This window comes from Tachysurus vachellii, chromosome 3 (assembly GCF_030014155.1).
Source record: "Tachysurus vachellii isolate PV-2020 chromosome 3, HZAU_Pvac_v1, whole genome shotgun sequence".
NCBI classification, from domain to species: Eukaryota; Metazoa; Chordata; class Actinopteri; order Siluriformes; family Bagridae; genus Tachysurus; species Tachysurus vachellii.
This window is the reverse complement of record NC_083462.1, coordinates 35,858,658-35,873,009: the sequence shown is the minus strand read 5'-3', so window position 1 is coordinate 35,873,009 and position 14,352 is coordinate 35,858,658. Positions and strand designations below refer to the sequence as shown.

Below are 14,352 nucleotides of genomic sequence, written 5' to 3'. Positions count from 1 at the left end.
TACACACACACTCACTCACACTTGCACACTTACTCACACTCGCACACTCACATACTCACTCTCACAGTTACACACTCACTCACACACACTCTCACACACACACTCACACTCGCACACACTTACACACACACACACTTACACACACAGACTCACACTTACACACAGACACTTACACACACAAACTCACACTTACACGCACACTTACTCACACTCGCACACTTACGCACACTCGCACACTCACATACTCACACACTCACTCACATACTCACAAACACCCTCACTGACTCACACACTCACACTGACTCACACACTCACTCACACACACAGACATACACACACTTACACACACACACACACTTACACAAACACTTACACACACACTCACACTTACACACACACTCACTCACTCACACACACTCACTCACACTCACACACACTTACACAAACACTCACACCTACACACACTTACACACACACTTACACAAACACTCACACCTACACACACTTACATACACACGTTTTGAATTTTCACGTTAAGTTCAGTATTTTATCAATGCACTGCCATATCGCTACGAAACTTGGTATGGTTCATCAGCGACATGTTCTGAACGCATTTGATTGGCTTGACCCCGGTATCGCTGCTTGCAGCTATATTTATTATTCTTCCTCTTCCACCATTGAAGTCAATGGCAGCCCATAGAACCGTACGTAGGAAAGTTATGTAATTTCGCAAACATGTAGAGGCCAGTCTTAGAAGTTACTATAGCAACTTTGGTGTGTCTAGGTCAAACCCTCTAGCACCACCAACAGTCCAAAAATCCAATTATGTTCATGTTCATAACTGCTGATTCGTAAGGCCTAGAGGCAAAATTCTTGCATATTTTTTGTGCCTTTGCTCATCAGAATCAGAATCAGAATCAGAAAGGTCTTTAATGCCAAGTATGTTTTCGAGGAATACGAGGAACATGCACACACACTTACACACACTCACACTTACACACACACACCCACACTTACACACATACCCACTCGATCACACACACACTCACACTTACACACACACTCACTCACACTCGCCCACTTACTCACACTCGCACACTCACACTCGCCCACTTACTCACATACTCACAAACAAACTCACATACACACAGTCACACACACACTCACTCGCTCACACACACTCGCTCACACACACACTCGCTCACACACACTCGCACACACTTACACACACACTCACACTTACACACACTCACACTTACACAAACACTCACACTCACACACACACTCAAACACACTCACACTTACACACACACTCACACTTACACACCCACTCACACTTACACACACACTCACACACACAGTCACACTCGCACACTCACATACTCACACACACTCACACACATTCACTCACACACATTCACTCACGCACACTCGCACGCACTCGCACGCACACACACTTACACACTTACACACACTCACACACCCACTCACACTTACATACACACTCACACTCACACACACACAGTTACACACACTCACACACCCACTCACACTCGCACACTCACACTCGCACACTTACTCACATACTCACAAACAAACTCACATACACACAGTCACACACACACTCACTCGCTCACACACTCACACACACTTACACACACACTCACACACACTCACACTCACTCACACTTACACACACACACTCACACTTACACACCCACTCACACTTACACACCCACTCACACTTACACACACACTCACACACACAGTCACACTCGCACACTCACATACTCACACACACACTCACACACACACTCACACACACTCACACTCGCACACTCACATACTCACAAACACACTCACATACACACACACACTCACACATACACTCACTCACACTTACTCACACTCGCACTTACACACACACTCACACTCGCACACTCACATACTCACAAACACACTCACATACACACACTCACACACACACTCACACATACACTCACTCACACTTACTCACACTCGCACTTACTCACACTCACACACTTACTCACACTCGCACACTTACTCACATTCGCACACACACTTACACACACACCCACTCACTCACACACACACTCACACTTACACACACACTCACACCCGCACACTTACTCACATACTCACAAACACACTCACATACACACACTCACACTTACACACACACTCACTCACACACTTACTCACACTCGCACACTTACACTCGCACACTTACTCACACACTCGCACATACTCACAAACACACTCACATACACACACACACACTTACTCACACACTCGCACATACTCACAAACACACTCACATACACACACTCACCCTCACACACTCACACTCACTCACACACACTCGCTCACACACACTCGCTCACACACTCGCACACACACTTGCACACACTTACACACACACACACACCCACTTACACACCCACACCCACTCACACTTACATACCCACTCACACTCACACACACACACAGTCACTCACACACACTCACTCACACACACTCACTCACTCATGCACACACACACACTCACACACCCACTCACACTTACACACACACTCACACTTACACACACTCACACTTACACACACACTCACTTACTCACACACACTTACACACACACACTCACTCACTCACATACACACACACTCACTCACACACACACTTACACAAACTTACACACACACACTTGCACACACACTTACACTTACACAGAAACTCACACTCACACACACTTACACACACTCACTCACACTCACACACTTACTCACACTCGCACACTCACATACTCACACTCACTCACACACACACTCATTCACACTTACTCACACTCGCACACTTACTCACACACTCGCACACACTCACACACACTCGCTCACACTTACACACATTTACACACACACTCACATTTACACACCAACTCACACTTACACACACACTCACACTTACACACACACCCACTCACTCACACACACACTCACACTTACACACTTACTCACACTCGCACTTACTCACACACACTCACATATTCACAAACACACTCACACACTGACACACACTCACTCACACACTTACTCACACTCGCACACTTACTCACACTCGCACACTTACTCACACTCGCACACACACTCACATACTCACAAACACACTCACATACACACACTCACGCACTCACACTCACTCACACCCACTCGCTCACACACTCGCACACATTTACACACACACTTACACACCCACTCACACTTACACACCCACTCACACTCACACACACTCGCACACTCACACACTCACACACACTCACACAGTCACTCACACACAGTCACTCACACACACTCACTCACTCACGCACACACACACACATACAATCACACACCCACTCACACTTACACACACACTCACACTTACACACACACTCACTCACTCACACACACACACTTACACACACATTCACTCACTCACATACACACACACTCACTCACACACACATTCACACACACTCACTCACACTCGCACTCACTTACACACACACACTTATACACACACACTTACACACACACACTTACACACACACACTTACACACAAACTCACACTCACACTTACACACACACTCACACTTACACACACTTGCACACACACTCACACACACTTACACACACTCACTCACTCACTCACTCACTCAGACAAATTATGAACTTAAATGTTGGTGATGTTAAATTTTGTTCTTCTGTGATTCCAGAAAGAAATTATAAATATACTGTAGCTGCAAGCAGCGATACCGGGGTCAAGCTGATCAGATGTGCTCAGAAAATGTCGCTGATGAACCATACCAAGTGTGCGAGTGTGAGTAAGTGTGCAAACACTTACACACACACTCACACTTACACACACACACACTCACACTTATACACACACGCACTCACACTTATACACACACACACTCACACACACACTCACACTTATCACACACACTTAAGGGCATAGACACCTATTGTTATTGTTAGTTTTCTTTTTATTAGCATGCAACGTTTTGTGACAGCGCCACCTAGTGGCCACGAGATTTTAAAAACAGCTATTTTCGCTTATAATTACTGCAAACTTAACTACTTGAGTCTAAAATCATGAAGGAGGTGTTGTTAGACTCCTTGAGGCATGCTGAGTCAAACGATACCAAACGGTTTCGGACGGCCATTTTGTGTGTTGGCCATTTTGAATTTTCACGTTATGTTCAGTATTTTACGAATGCAATGCCATATCGCTACGAAACTTGGTATGGTTCATCAGCGACATGTTCTGAGCGCATCTGATCGGCTTGACCACGGAATCACTGCTTGCAGCTATATTTATTATTATTACAGTTTTGTACAATCGCTATGACACTTTTTTCAATACATTTAACAAGTTTCCTAAACTCTTAACACGCTTAGCACAAAATCCATCTTTGTAGGCTATACAATTAACACCATAATTTTTTTGTTGCTTTTATACAAAATGTATACAGTTAACACCAATTTAAAATGCTTGAACTTCTTTTACACACAAGCTCAACCAAGACCAAAACAATGTAATTTTACAGTCAAATTTACAAATGCTTTGTATGTCAGAACAGATAACATCATGTTCTAAACATAACTTATATAGACTAAATTGAATTATAAAGACTATTGTGAATTGAAACACAAATATATTCCCTGTATTTTATTCCATTGCTAATGAGAAACAGCTTATTGCAGTTATGCAAATATATAAATCACAGCTAATTCCCATCTAGGAACCACACTCAGGTGTTGAGGTTTTTTCAATCGCATGACCATATGTTCTAAAAGAGGACTCTTTGGCCTGATCTTGTGTGGAAAAGGAACAATATAGAGCAACAGAGAGAGAGAGAGAGAGAGAGAGAGAGAGAGAGAGAGAGAGAAAGAGAGAGAAAGAAAGAAAGAAAGAAAGAAAGAAAGAAAGAAAGAAAGAAAGAAAGAAAGAAAGAGTTGGAATGCGTGATGGCACTCAAAGAAGGACCAGAGCTAGGGTAACTGATCAAGTAAGAGCTACTCTCATTGACCATGTCATAAACCACAAGCTATCATTCCCACGAATGCAGAAGACCGGGCAGATTAGATTACTTTGTTGTTTTTAGAGTATTATAATTCCAGTGCTTTTTCTGTTTGTATATCTTGCAGTAATGTCCTTTTAAAAATACGGTAAAGTCTTTACTGCAGCAATTCTGTGTCTGTTTTTTTTTTACATAAACTGTACATTTTATAAAGCTACTCTGAGATTTTTGTAATGAATTTCTGCAGCAAAAGAAATGCATGCATTTACTAAACCCAACAAAAAAAATAAATGTAGAGAGGCTTCAAAAGAAACTACAGTGCAAAACACAACCTATGATCAATACAATATACTGTCTATTGTATAAGGGCAAACCTGACACATAAAATAATGCAGTTTCTGTAATTTCAGCTGAGGATAATGTTTTTTGTCATTGTGTTATGATTGACTAAATGTTCCTGTTGGAAGAGAACATGCGTTAGTGTTTTGAATAATTATTTGATTTTAAAACATGTTTGCAGTATTTTGTAGTATAGACATAGTGTAAGCAGGGCTCTCAAGTTTTGAAGACAGGCAAGAGTGACTCCAGGGGAGACACGCGTGACTGTCACTCTCAATGCGTGACACGTGACAGCCCTGATGTAAGCATTCTAATATTGCTACAAATTTAAAGTGGCCTTGAGAAACTGAATTAGTGTCACACAAGTGTTAGTGTTACTTTATTGTAAACTATAGGTTATGAATGCACTGTTTATGAGGTCAAGATGATTCTGCTGAAATTCTTGTTTCCTTTTTCATAAATTAAAGTAAATTTCTTTACACTGTATTTCAAATTTCCCATTCACAACATTCATTTCTTTAGCATCATGTTCAGTGTAGGCAGTGTGTCACATTTTTTCCTACTTTATACTATAACAGAATCATACACAGTGTCCAGTAATCCATCCAAATGAACATAAAGGGAAAAAAGAAAATCTTAAAGTCAAAAAATGTGACAGGTTGCTTTTGCTTTTGATTGGAGTTCAACCTATTTCTCATTCCTTGATCCTTAGATCTATGGATGACAGATGTACCTAACATAGATCCATTGTAGCGTCCCTTGTTTAATTTGATGTACTTCAGTAGATAAAGGTGAGATAGGTGAGATTCTTTATGTGTCCAAGGAAGAACAAAGATGGGATCATTAATATGCTGATTAGACTTTCCAGAGCAAGGGCAATACAGTCTCAGCACAGAACAACTTTGTGTTTGTAAAAAGAAATCAGTTCCAGAAAGTTCTCAGTTGCTCCAAAAGTACAAAAGAAAACAGAAGAATATCGAGTAGAATAGTGGTTAAGGGTTTGATTTTTTTTTTGCCCGTGTGACAAGCACTTGCTCATATACTGCATTGTACATATTTTATCCTGTTCATATTATGAGAGTCCACAATATAAAGGGCAAGTGAGAGATTGTCAGTTGGGAGAAATGCTGCTTTTTATCTTCAACTTCATTCACCAGACTTCATGCTTTTTATTTATAATGAGTTTGGTCATCATTTTATACTGAATCTGATACAAGAACTGAATCTAATGCATGAAATAAGACTAGAAAAATTATTAACTTAAATAAGCTTAAAAAAATTCTCTGTTGTTACTATTGATCCTGTGCTGTCACTCCTGATTATCTAATAAAAAAAAAAGGACCAAGAAAAAATCATGAAAGGAACATTAGTGTGCAAAAATTTTTTAGTTTGAGTAAATGAAGACATTGCACAGGTTTGCTTCCACAACATAAACTATTCTACAAATGAAAATAAGTGACGTATCTGATGTCAAGCCCTAACGTTCAGACTTGATTTTGTAACGCAGCAGTAGATAAGTGGCTAACCGAAGAGCGAGGAAGAAAATCCCTAACACTATGAAGTCCATGTAGAGTTTTGCGTCTTCTACATTCAACAGCTGCAGCACCTCCTCGGGCTTCTGGAACTTACAGACAGGGCCAGGGCATTCCAAATCTGTTCGATTCATACCATAAATGGATAGGATCACACCCTCAAAGCCATACCTGTGGAAGCATGAGTTAAACTGCATTATACCATAGCTCTCATTCGGAATTCTCAATTCTGATTGGTCAGAAGAACTTCATTAAGTTACTGTAATAGCACAGCTCAGTGTTCTGTGAGGAGATTTTTTTTTATCAATATTGTAAGGAGTCCCCAGTGTTAGAAATTGGTAATAGTCAGAGTTTAGACTGCTCCTTTATGCTTTCTAACACTGGAAAGATGTGAGGATTGAACTGCTGCTTTTTATAATGTAACTGCAAACAGGACTCTCTTGTTTGTTGGGCAGTACATAATAATACTTAAATTAAACTATAAATAGATCAAATATCTTTAATACATTTAATACATACAAGTTACTGTTAGCAAGTGACTGTGGTATAAGAGGGATAAAACACCTTGCAGTTTCAGGCTAATAATAGATAATAGATCAATGGCTGATTAAAGCAAAAATGCTTTTCAACATCATAAAAAAAGATAATTTTTGTTATTTTTAAATAACAAGAAAAAAATCAATATATATCAAAAACGTAGCAGAGTATGGTGTAAACCTGGCAACCACACTATTTTTATGCTCACATTTATATTTAATCTTTATATCTATTTATATTTACATGCAATATTTTCACTGAAACTTTTATTTGACATTAGTTGCCATCTAAATGTATCGGTATGGCCTCAAATCGTCAAATAAAGTCAGAAAGAAAAGAGAATTAAACTTAGACATTTGGTATCCTGTAGTCCCAAGTGAGGCATTAGTTATTAAAAAAAATATTTACATTAGTTAATAAAAACCTTTAATAATTGAAGCAGAGTTTTTGGATCTGTGGCTGCAGGACTGTAAAGTTATTTTAAGGTCTACATTAAATAATTGATTTTTTTTTATTGAATCCAAACATGTGGATTTAGTGTAAGTTAGCAGGCCACCATGTCTAAAAATATTAAATGGAGCTTTGTGGATTAGTTCTGCTACAGCATGAGATATTACATTATACTGTAATTACAGTATGAAGGCTGCTACTGACCTGACATAAGAAACATAGGAGCTCCACTGTAGGTATTTTGGGATGGTGTCAAAGTTGACAAAGAAGCCAGAGAAAAGCAATACTGGAATGGCTGTCACTGGCCCTGCGAATGTAGCCACCTACAAAAAAAAAGTGAACTTTAAAAATACTTTTGAAGAATCAGAATGGCTTTTCTATATTTGATGTAATTACTCACCTGCAGCGAGGTAGAAGCAGCTCTAATGAGTAGGCCCAGAGACTGAGCCACCAGGGCAACGGAGGTGCATAAGGCAATGAAAAGCAGAAATCGGCTACCTTCTGGAGGCTGCCCTGTCATCCAGTACACTATACTACAGTACATTATGGGACATATGACCTGTGTGTGGTGGAGGGTGGAGGGTGTAGAGAGAGAGAGAGAGAGAGAGAGAGAGAGAGAGAGAGAGAGAGATGGTGAGAGGAAACTTTCACTAGTAGCTTTTTTGACGTTGAGTAACTGTCTCCGAGGAATATTCGATTTATTTATTTATTTATTTGTTTGTTTGTTTGTTTGTTTTTACTAAACCTTCATGTTTTGAAATATATATAATATTCAATGAGTAATAAAATGAAATAAAAGAGCTCTAACTAGCTTGAGATAGCACAACACCCCCCGGCCCCGCCTTACCACAAATACATAAATAATTAAAATATATTGAGAAGTGTGTCAACCGGTAACCGGTTAGAACTGAAGGTGACCTGTTTGGCCTTTAAATTCTTCCTATTTGTATTGATCTATTCCATCCATATAAAGACAATCAGCTTCATAAATCAACAGAGTGGCAAATGGTTTTAAGAAAACAATATTTTACTCAGAAGCTATGAAAATGGGCTCACTGTCAGTTAGTCATGTTGTCAAAGAATATATACATCCAAGAGAGTTGCACTTGTGCTCAGAGGAAGTGCAATAGATCTGTTAATCAGTGTACTGTTTGGTGTGGTTATTCATAGCGGAACTAAACAGCCATACTTACTTTCTCTGGTCAATATATATCTAACTTTCTAAGATGTCTTGGAAATTATGTGATTATTACAAGTCTAGAAACACATTTTAGATATTATACACTGTCTTCCATATGTAGATATAGTATATAGCATTTCTAGAATAAATAATATTAACGCCATACCTGAAATGGGATATCAGCCACGGTCTTGGCTAGGTAGTAGGCCTTTAAACTGTACCAGTAGTTCAGATGCTCCCTTAAAAACACTGACATCTCCAGAGGAACTGGGAAAGTAGCACAGAATTACCCAATTGATGAGAATTTTCACAATATAACCATTTACAGCCAACATGATTTTTCTGGATATCCAAAAAAAAAGTAAACTTAATCACAATTTTTACATTATTGCCATGCATCAATGGTAAACATAAATACATGCATATATAATGTCATGGTAGTGTCATGGTAGTTTTATTAATTGCATGGATAATGTAAAACTGAAGCAGAACAAAAGTCCTTACATGTGAGGACAGTTGGCATTAATGCACCAAACATAAGGAAGAGCATGGAGAAGAAGAGAAATCCATTGTTGTTGAACACTTTTCTGGCATCATTGCCAATGTTTAGGTACAGCAGGCCGATCAGTACTCCAATAGACAAGTGTGACATCACCCTCAGGTGGGTCAGCACCTGGACACACAATTATAAATCCTCAAATATGAATGAAGATTTGCTAAATATATAACATGTAGTAAAATATACATAATTCTAAGAAATCTTACCATGTCTCTATATATTGTGATAAAAGTCCTTTTGAAAAGAATGCAGAACTGTGTGAGTGTGCTGGTGGCAAAAGTATGTTTTTCAATGTGTCCTGAATCCTGTACAAAAAAAAGAGGTGTAAAGCAGATCAGTGCAATGGTTAACATTGTTTGTTCACAAACAATTGTATGTGCCACTCACGCTGTTACACTGAGTTGGGCAAGACGATGTAGGTCCATTCTTGTCACTGGAGTTCTTCTTGAAACCTTCTGAGCACATGCCACCCTGCACTGCCTCGCAAAGCACAGGATTCAAATTACCATACTCTCCTGATGCCACCTCGATTACTGTAGCAAAACAGATGGATAGCACACAGAGATTATACAGACGATTTAGAGATTCAGAGGATTCCTACTGTGTCTACAAAAGGATTAGACTGTAGAAAAAAAACAGAACATTAGAATGATTGATGATCCAAATGTTTGTGGAACGCACCATCACAAACATATGTACTATTTCAACATCTTATTCCAGATTGAATCTGTTTTTTGCTGTTATAACAACCTGCGCTCTTTTAACGTGGCTGCTGGGATTTGCCCATGCAAACAGAAGAGCATTAATGAAGCCAGATACTGATATTGGGTGAGCAAGTCTCGGAGACAATCAGCTTTTCAATTCATCCCAAAGGTTTTCATTGAGGTTTAGGTCAGGGCTTTGTCAAGGTTACTCAAGTTCCTCCACACTAACTATGGCAAGCCACCATCACTTCATGTACAGGGGTGCTGTCATGCTAGAGAAGGTCTAGTGCTGATAGTTCCAGTGAAGAAAAATTTTAATGCTACAGAATAAAAGCATATCCTATATGGTTGTGTGCTAACAACTTTGACTAAATATGTGATGTGATAATCAGGTGTCCACAAACCTTTGACTAAAAGTTAGCATGTTAGTTTGCAGGTAAAAAACTGTCCTATGGTCTGCTTGTCTGTGAATGGATCCTCCATGATCATATTTGCCAGATCTGAAAAACTAGATATTGTTCTGGAGGACTAAAATCTGATTGATTGTGAGCATTCCTTAGGCACTGTATCTAGAATATATCCTGTATGGATGGAAGTGTGTTGGTTTTTATTCTTTTTGCTGTTCTAACCAGTTTCTGGAAAGGCCTACAGATATTGACAAAGCATCAGCTGTACCACAGAAAGATGTAAACAGTCAGGATGACCTCTATGGTACAGTGGGAAGTTGGAGAAAATGTTATGGTCTCAGCCAACTTCTTGGGGCAAAGGTGTGGAAGGACCAAATGAAGTCAACATTCAAGTGTATACCACAGAACATGAAGATAAGAACTTTTTCTATAACAGGGACTATTGGTACTGTATATTACAAAACTGACAAATAGACTTATTTCACAAGTAAGAAATAATATATCAATAACCAATAGTCTGACCCAATAAAATCGTTCAGACATTTTTTAACTAAAACACACACACACACACACACACACACACACACACACATACAGTGCACATACTGAAGTCTGCAGGATTGTGGTAAGTAGGGCAGTGGAGTCCGAGGTTCTTCAGATAGGGGATGAGGTATGGGACTGTGCCATTATATATGCACTGTCCCTGACTCAAAATATACAGCTGTAACACAGAGCACAGAGAGTAGGGGACAATGACATAAAATTGTTGCATAATAGCTTATTATCACATTTCTATAATAACCTGTGGCATTTTTGGCATAATTGCTAATTAAGTAATGATTCATGCTATACTACTTGTGATTAAAGACTACTAGCTCAATCAGTATGAGAAAAATACCACAGCTGAAGTGTGAACTCAGGTGTGCTAGCTGACAAAAACTAGAGTATGCACTATTATCATTTTTGTTTATCTCATGAATAACTTGATTAAGTTATTAAGATTATTAAGTTTGACTATTTGTTTTGTTTTCAGTGATAAATACTGTCTGGTACCTTGTCAAACATCTCAAAGACTTTAGCACTGGGCTGGTGGATGGTGCAGATGATAGTTTGTCCACCCAGAGCAAGAGACCTCATTAGAGAAACCACCTGGTAACAGGCTGAACTGTCTAGACCACTGGAACACACACACACACACACACACACACACACACACACACACACACACACACACACACACACACAATTGCAGGTACAGTACTCTAAATACAAATTACTGCTTGCTGGCCAGTTTATCAGGAATGTTTAATGTGTACATAGGCTCTTGACCTGTGTCTGCATGATTATATGAATCACACTGCCACGTGACAGGCTGACTGGATAACCGATTGGATGAATAGGCAGCAGTACAGGATTGTTCCTAAATAATTGAGGGTAAGTGAACATATACACATATAAGTAGTAAAGTACCTGGTTGGCTCATCAAAAAACATGACAGGGGGGTTGTTGACTAGCTCCAGTGCAATAGCCAATCGTTTACGTTGACCTCCGGACAGAGTGTGTGTACGAGTGTGTGCACACTCTTGCAGGCCTAGAGCAGTGAGGATCTCATTCACCTGTCACAAATGTGCATATGATCAATGTTTTAGTACATTAAATGTATTAATAAGAACATTTTACAACGTATTTGTTTGTTTTAGTTATTGGAAGTTACTATAACAGCTGTAGTTAATTTGTATTGCCAAGTCATTTTTTGGCAACTTCATGGCCATGAAATCAGGTGGAATAAAACCATGTTTGTTTCACTCACCAGTTCCTTCTTTACTTTCATGTTCTCATTTAGCTTAAGATTAGCTGAAACCTGCAATAGAATGTTTACATCACTGAGAGGAATGTGATTAGTGGAACAGAGGAGATTAGCATTTTGTGCGAAAACATACGATAAGTAAATGTTTTTTCAGCACAGAAAATCTCACCATCATGGCCTCATTTGTGGTGAGGTGGGGCAGCAGCATGTCATCCTGCATAATGTAACAGGACATTTTCCTGAAGGTGCGGAGGTCACGCAGTCCCCCGTTTACCATTATCTGACCCTCCATACCAGTCTTTCTAAGAGAGACAGAGAGAGAGAGAGAGAAATGAAAGCCAATACAACCAACAAGTTACACCATGGACTTGTATTTTAACGTGTAAATGAATCTCAATAAAGAAGTAGAAGAAAAAGTATTTAAGACAAGCTGTGTTATGCTGATAATGATTAAACAGCTACGAGGGCAACAGGAATAAAGTGGACAGGTGCAAGAGCTACTGGGAAATATAGCACTGATAAACAATATTCTAAAAATGTATTACATTTTTAAATTAAAATGGATGTCATACTATTAAAGCAAATCAAAAGACAGAAAATTGGTTCTAGGAGAAGAATGAATCTTCATGAATATTAATAATAATCTCTTCAACACTATCTCCTGCTCGGACTCACCTGTACCCAGCAAGAATATTTAGCAGTGTAGACTTGCCAGCCCCAGACGGCCCCATAATTCCAGTGAGCTCTCGGCTGCAAAACTTGCCAGACAAGCACTTCAGGAGCACCTTACGACCTGCACATATCAGATACATACTAGTAATTGTGGTCCTTACTATCTTACAGCATAACATTTCTAATATTCTGTGAAATATATAATAACATTCAAATAAGTGTGAAAAATTATGCTATGTATATATATTCTTTTTTCTATCCATTTGTCTTGAAGTTCATCCATCATCCCTCCATCCATCCATCCATCCATCCATCCATCTTCTACCGCTTATCTGGGGCCGGGTCGCGGGGGCAGCAGTCTGAGCAGGGACACCCAGACTTCCCTCTCCCCAGACACTTCCTCCAGCTCCTCCGGGGAATACCGAGGCGTTCCCAGGCCAGCCGAGAGACATAGTCCCTCCAGCGTGTCCTAGGTCTTCCCCGGGGCCTCCTCCCGGTTGGACATGCCTGGAACACCTCCCCAGGGAGGCGTCCAGGAGGCATCCAGAACAGATGCCCGAGCCACCTCAGCTGACTCCTCTCGATGTGGAGGAGCAGCGGCTCTACTCTGAGCTCCTCCCGAGTGACCGAGCTCCTCACCCTATCTCTAAGGGAGCGCCCAGCCACCCTGCGGAGGAAACTCATTTCGGCCGCCTGTATCCAGGATCTTGTCCTTTCGGTCATGTCCCAAAGCTCATGACCATAGGTGAGGGTAGGAACGTAGATCGACTGGTAAATAGAGAGCTTCGCCTTGCGGCTCAGCTCTTCCTTTACCACAACAGACCGGTATATCGACCACATCACTGCAGAAGATACACCGATCCGCCTGTCGATCTCCCGCTCCATCCTTCCCTCACTCGTGAACAAGACCCCAAGATACTTGAACTCCTCCACTTGAGGCAGGAGCTTTCCACCAACCTGAAGGGGGCAAGCCACCCTTTTCCAGCTGAGAACCATGGCCTCGGACTTGGAGGTGCTGATTCTCATCCCCGCCGCTTCACACTTGGCTGCAAACCGTCCTAGTGCACGTTGAAGGTCCTGA

The 14,352-nt window shown here is 40.3% G+C and overlaps 1 protein-coding gene across 1 annotated transcript; it reads right to left on the bottom strand.

Moving 5' to 3' along the window:
- Positions 1-6,900: 6,900 nt before the first annotated feature.
- On the bottom strand, positions 6,901-13,411 carry LOC132842450 (ATP-binding cassette sub-family G member 4-like). Its single transcript, XM_060865123.1, has 13 exons — positions 13,275-13,411; positions 12,769-12,901; positions 12,603-12,653; positions 12,263-12,408; positions 11,846-11,969; positions 11,399-11,513; positions 10,069-10,214; positions 9,888-9,986; positions 9,627-9,795; positions 9,289-9,389; positions 8,343-8,501; positions 8,147-8,265; positions 6,901-7,126 (listed from the first exon to the last, which is right to left on the bottom strand). The coding sequence occupies exons 1-13, from the start codon at positions 13,409-13,411 to the stop codon at positions 6,901-6,903; spliced, it is 1,725 nt and encodes a 574-aa protein (XP_060721106.1).
- Between the last annotated feature and the right edge of the window lie 941 nt (positions 13,412-14,352).

Excerpts from the sequence above, each read along its gene's own strand:
- LOC132842450 (XM_060865123.1), bottom strand. The coding sequence starts at position 13,411 with ATGTATCTGATATGTGCAGGTCGTAAGGTGCTCCTGAAGTGCTTGTCT. Across the intron at positions 12,902-13,274 it reads AATATTCTTGCTGGGTACAG|AAAGACTGGTATGGAGGGTC; the intron begins GTGAGTCCGAGC and ends TGTCTCTCTTAG. Across the intron at positions 10,215-11,398 it reads CCACAATCCTGCAGACTTCA|TAATCGAGGTGGCATCAGGA; the intron begins GTATGTGCACTG and ends GTTTTGCTACAG.